At 56.4% G+C, this 5,394-nt stretch overlaps 1 protein-coding gene across 1 annotated transcript; it reads left to right on the top strand.

Annotated features, from left to right (window-relative positions):
- The first annotated feature begins 531 nt into the window (after positions 1 to 531).
- On the top strand, positions 532 to 2,342 carry HOXB13 (homeobox B13). Its single transcript, XM_036838255.1, has 2 exons — positions 532 to 1,135; positions 2,089 to 2,342. The coding sequence occupies exons 1-2, from the start codon at positions 532 to 534 to the stop codon at positions 2,340 to 2,342; spliced, it is 858 nt and encodes a 285-aa protein (XP_036694150.1).
- Positions 2,343 to 5,394: the final 3,052 nt, after the last annotated feature.

Consider the following 5,394-nt stretch of genomic DNA (forward strand, 5'->3'; position numbering starts at 1 on the left):
AAAGGACACCTCCTCTCTTTTCTCCCGTTTTCAAATGCAATAAAAAACCGAGAGAGGGAGGGAGGGAGGGAGAGAAGGAGAAAGGGGGGGAGGGAGGAAGAGAGAGAGAGGGAGAGGAAGAGAGAGAGGGAGAGAGGGAGGGAGAGAGGGAGAGGGAGAGGAAAGAGAGGGAGGGAGAGAGGAAGAGACAGATGGAGAGAGAGAGGGAGAGAGAGAGAGGGAGAGGGAGAGAGGGAGAGGGAGAGAGGGAGAGGGAGAGAGAGAGGAAGAGAAAGCGGGGGTAAAGTATTTTCGCAATTTCTGCCATGAAGATTTTATTAGCTTCTCTCCGCCAGGCCGCAGCCAATCAGCGCGCGTGCCCGGGCACCTGCGTCTCCTGCGTCAAGACGGCCGGGCTGAGCGAATGCAGGCGCCGAGCGAGCTGGGAGCGATTTAAAACGCTTTGGATTCCCGGGGCCTGGGTGGGGAGAGCGAGCTGGGTGCCCCCTGTATCCCCCACCCCCAGCACCCCATGAGCCGACCCTCGGCCCCATGGAGCCCGGCAATTATGCCACCTTGGACGGGGCCAAGGAAATCGAAGGCTTGCTGGGAGCCGGAGGGAGTCGGAATCTGGTCGCCCACTCCCCACTGACCAGCCACCCAGCGGCGGCGCCTACGCTTATGCCCGCTGTCAACTACGCCCCCCTGGATCTGCCAGGCTCTGCGGAACCACCAAAGCAGTGCCACCCATGCCCCGGGGTGCCCCAGGGGGCGTCCCCAGCTCCGGTGCCTTACGGCTACTTTGGAGGCGGGTACTACTCCTGCCGAGTGTCCCGGAGCTCGCTGAAACCCTGTGCCCAGGCGGCCACCCTGGCCGCCTACCCTGCGGAGACTCCCGCGGCTGGAGAGGAGTACCCCAGCCGCCCCACCGAGTTTGCCTTCTACCCGGGGTACCCGGGACCCTACCAGCCTATGGCCAGTTACCTGGATGTGTCGGTGGTGCAGACCTTGGGCGCCCCTGGGGAGCCTCGCCATGACTCCCTGCTGCCTGTGGACAGTTACCAGCCCTGGGCCCTCACCGGTGGCTGGAACAGCCAGATGTGTTGCCAGGGAGAACAAAACCCACCGGGTCCCTTCTGGAAGGCGGCATTTGCAGGTAAACTGCCCACTACTCTGGATCCCCTTGGCGCTGAGTGTGGGGTTGTAGGCCCTGCTGGCACTTGCCTGGGAGGAGGTGGAGGGAGACTTGGGGCTGGTGAGGAGGAGCTTGGTTCTCCTTGGTTGGCTATTAGGACTCTGAAGGAGGGTCCAGGCAGTTAGAGAGCCTGGGTAGAGGCCCCAGAGGGTCTGTGTGAGGGCCTGAGCTGCGGGCTATCTGAAGCCTGAGGACCACCAAGCCCCTGACCTCCCCAGGAGGCCTTGGGACCAGCCTTTCAATATGTTGGTGTGTTTGGCTCTCTTTGCTGTTGTTTGGGGCTCAGGGTATCCCTGCCCAGCAGGATCCCAGTTTAATTCTTCAAAAGGGCCAAATAACTCTCAATTCATTGAGTATCGGGGTACAGTGGGGTGAGTGGGAACAGAGAAATTGGATGTTCTGTAAAGAATACAACCCCTCACTTTCTCTCAGATGAGTTTTTCAGTTACCAAAGGGAAGTTTAGATTTCCTGCAGCCATGGCTTAGGTGTGTGCATTAGTGCGTGTGTGTGTGTTGGGAGTGGGGGTAGAAATGTGTTCCCCCCGTACAGAAGTTGCTTGTAGTATCTATAAGGATGGCCAAGAGTTGGAAAATGCATGTGAAGGTGGACATATGTAGACGGTGGGCAAAGGTCTGGCCGTGTGTGATGGGTGTGTTTGCAGACTTGCAGGTGTGAGGGCAGTGAAGAGTGAGGGTGGCCTGCAGAAACCGCTTTCCAAGGCTGGGCGGTGATCAGAGCTGGAAGCCGAGGTGTCCTCTTGTGCTTTGGGGGAACAGGAGTGCACGAATGCCTGTAGGGTTACCTGAGTGCTCCTGCAGGATGACTTAGCTTGTGGGGCCTGGGTCTGCGCCTGAGCTTGCGCCAGGCGGTGGTGTGAGCATGTCTTTCTCTCCCTCCCTCTCCTGCCGCGCAGACTCGAGCGCGCAGCACCCTCCAGACGGCTGCGCCTTCCGCCGTGGCCGCAAGAAACGCATTCCCTACAGCAAGGGGCAGCTGCGGGAGCTGGAGCGCGAGTATTCGGCAAACAAGTTCATCACAAAAGACAAGAGGCGCAAGATCTCGGCGGCCACCAGCCTCTCAGAGCGCCAGATCACCATCTGGTTTCAGAATCGCCGGGTCAAGGAGAAGAAGGTCCTCGCCAAGGTCAAAACCAGCGCTATTCCTTGAGGGAGCTCCCTGGCTGTGCTTGGGGAGGGGGGGAGGAGGAAGTCGGAGTATCCTGGGGAGACCAGGAGCCTGCCACAGCCAGGCTGGGGCCCAGGACTCTGCTGAGAGGCCCCCAGAGGTGACACTCTTCCCAGACCAATGCTCCTGGGCTGTTCCTCAGGGACAGCTTGGGTACCCCATTGGTCCCAGAGAGCCAGCGAGGCCCAGAGTTACAGCCCAGTCCACCAGGTAACACCACCCAAAGGACCTTGTCCCAGTCATAATCATTCATCCTGGCAGTGGCAATAATCACCATAACCAGTACTAGTTGCCATGATAATTAGTATCATATTTTCTATCTAGAGCTCTGTAGAGCACTTTAGAAACTGCTTTCATGGATTGAGCTGATTACAAATAAACTTGGAAGGAGACCGGTGGCAGGAGAGCTTCCTCTGGAACCCCTTCCATTTCCAAAGCCCATCCCCATCCCAGTGAAGGCAGAGGAGACAAAAAATGGCAGATTCACCCCTGTGACTATGTTGCCCCTTTAGCATTTTTCTAAGATGACAGCTAGGCAGGATGGACAACACTGGAGGGTGCATCTCCCTCCCTCCGTGCCCATCCCCTAGGTTGTACCCACTGGTCTCAGAAGTCCGCATCCCCAACTCTTCAATTTTGTCCGTGTGTGAAAAACAAGCCAGCGAGCTGCCCTCCCGGGTCTGTTCTCCTTCCTTCCAGAGAAATGGGGTTTGAGAAAGTGCCTGGATAATTCCTCTCCAAAACTTTCCAAACCCTCCCTTAATGTTCCTGGTGGTTCTGACCCAAGGAGGTCATGGTTCATTGGGCATTTGGGAGCCGCATGAAATAGATATTTGTGGCCTTGTAGACGGAGCCCCTCCCAGGCACAAACGGTTACGGAATGAGGGAATAGTAGCCTATCCATGGTAGGCACGTCCCAAACACACTGGTATAGCCCAGCAGGAGAAAAACAAAACAACAAAAAACAGAAAATGGCTCCTTCGCTACCCATTCCTCCTCTGCTTGCCTGCCGGTGACACCGAGGAGCTTGCGGGGCTCAGGCCTGGGAGTCGCGGAAGGCTCTTTTTCGAGTGAAAGAACCACGGGCGGCGGAAGCCCAAAGACCCAGTCTCAGAGTGGGGAACGGCAGGCAGCCGGGACAACAATGGGCACAGACTCATTTCCTTTTCACTTTGCGCTGGTTCAGTCCACATACCCTGAATTCTGGGTGGGTGGAGGGCAGGTTGGCGCCAACTCTGTTTTCCGCAGCCACGTAGACAGTATGAGAACAGTGCGGAGTTCCAAAAACCTGGGGCAGACCGGCTGTTAGCAGAGCCGGGGACCCTGATGTCCTGTACCTGGGCCCTGTGCCCGGTGGGACTCGCTACCTTGGCCGCGCAGCAAATCAGCGGGTTTGAGCTGGATCTTCCGGCAGCCCAGGCTGGAGGATTCCAGCAGACACTCTCCCGGCGATCGAGCGCACAGGCGTGAAGTGGAGAGGACCCAGCGCCGGACCCACGATCCGAGCCACCGAGCAGCGAGTAGGCGGGAGGCGAGCAGCCCGAGGGAGGCCCCCGGCCATGGTCTCGACGGCCGCTCCATCTCGGAGCAAGCTCCTCCTTCTCCAGGAAACCCTGGGTTGGCCGCCGCAGCCGAAGAATTCGAGTCGGGTGGGATCCCGGTCCTGGCTCTTCTTCCGGGAAAGAGTTGGGAAGACTGTTCTAAATCTTTTTACCAAAGAGGATCCCGAGGCTGAGGGGAAAGGCCCCGACGGGCAGTCACCCTCCTTCCCTGGGTCTTCTTAGAATGCGTGTGCTTGGGGAAGGGGAGGGTGTCAATTTCGTGATTTAAACAATTCTTCCAAGCCCCGTGGTCCAGTTTAAGCTCCCTGGTATCGCGTCCCGCCCAGGGGAAGTTACTTTCTGCCTTCCACGTTCTCCTTCAAGCTTAGTCTCAAGCGTTCTCCTTCAAGCTTAGTCTCAAGCGAGGAGCTTTTAATATCGCAGGTTCTCAAGCTTAGTGGGTGCAACCCCCTCCCCTCGCCGCTTCAGAAAGAGAGAGACTTCAGCGCAGATAGGTCCATGGGTAGAGAGAGCGCCCTGGTGCCGGCTCCGTACATGGGGAGGAGAAAGGCCACAAGAGGGGTTGCCACTTGGACTTCCTGAGATGGCGTAGGTAGAGGCCTAAGGAGTCAGGGGCCTCGAGACTCTGGACTCCCAGAGCGCTAACTCCTCCACTCCACTATCAAGCCCTTAAAGTTTCGGAGCTCTTCTATTATTCTCTCTCAATAATTTTAGAACAAACAAAAGATTTGGGATTTTAGAGATTTATTTCGCTACCAGTGTGTTTGGCCTATTAAAAAGACAAGGGCGCCCCCTTCCGGTAGAAGCTCGCCATTTCAGGGAAACCCGCCGGTCTGCTCGGCTTTAACCCCTCAGCCGAGCCTCTGGCTTCCAGATGCCTGGGGCGTCGGGCCTTCGGGGTTGGGGAGTTCGGGGCTGCGTGTGAGAGCGCCGGGACCCGGAGTCGCCTGGAATTGGGCCAGGGTATAGGCAAATGTATCGGTCCAGCGGCTGAGAGACTCAGGAGGAAGGCTAGGAGAGCAGCGAGCGATCTCGAATAGTGAAAAAACAGGGCGGCCAGGACTCCCGGGAGCAAGGCTGCGGCGCCATCAGCCCTCGGTCCAGATCTTCGTTCCACGGGAGTATTATATTTATCTTCCTCGCCAGGCCAATTTGCGGCGAACCCCTCTCCTCCCCTTTTATCCCCCCGACTCATTTACTTGTATGGAACCTGTGCAAAAAAAATTTTTTTTAAATTTCGCTTTGTATTAAACCCTTTTATGGAAGCTCTTTCCAAACACCAATTTTACTCCCGAGGCAAATTATACCCCCTCCCACCGAGGCCGACCATTTAAAAATCTTTCAGTAATTTGTGTCAAAATTACAACAAAATATATCTACATGTATTTGCCTGTAGCTATTTGCTTTTTAAATAGGGCCATTTTAAGCTACAGGAGAGAGGGTTTTGCTAAATTTAGACTGAAATGTGTTGA

The sequence above is a fragment of the Balaenoptera musculus genome, chromosome 20 (genome assembly GCF_009873245.2).
Source record: "Balaenoptera musculus isolate JJ_BM4_2016_0621 chromosome 20, mBalMus1.pri.v3, whole genome shotgun sequence".
Taxonomy (NCBI): Eukaryota; Metazoa; Chordata; class Mammalia; order Artiodactyla; family Balaenopteridae; genus Balaenoptera; species Balaenoptera musculus.

Bases quoted from the DNA above. Each gene is read 5' to 3' on its own strand.
- HOXB13 (XM_036838255.1), top strand. From the start codon at position 532: ATGGAGCCCGGCAATTATGCCACCTTGGACGGGGCCAAGGAAATCGAA. The intron at 1,136-2,088 runs GTAAACTGCCCA...CCTGCCGCGCAG, and splicing joins CTGGAAGGCGGCATTTGCAG to ACTCGAGCGCGCAGCACCCT.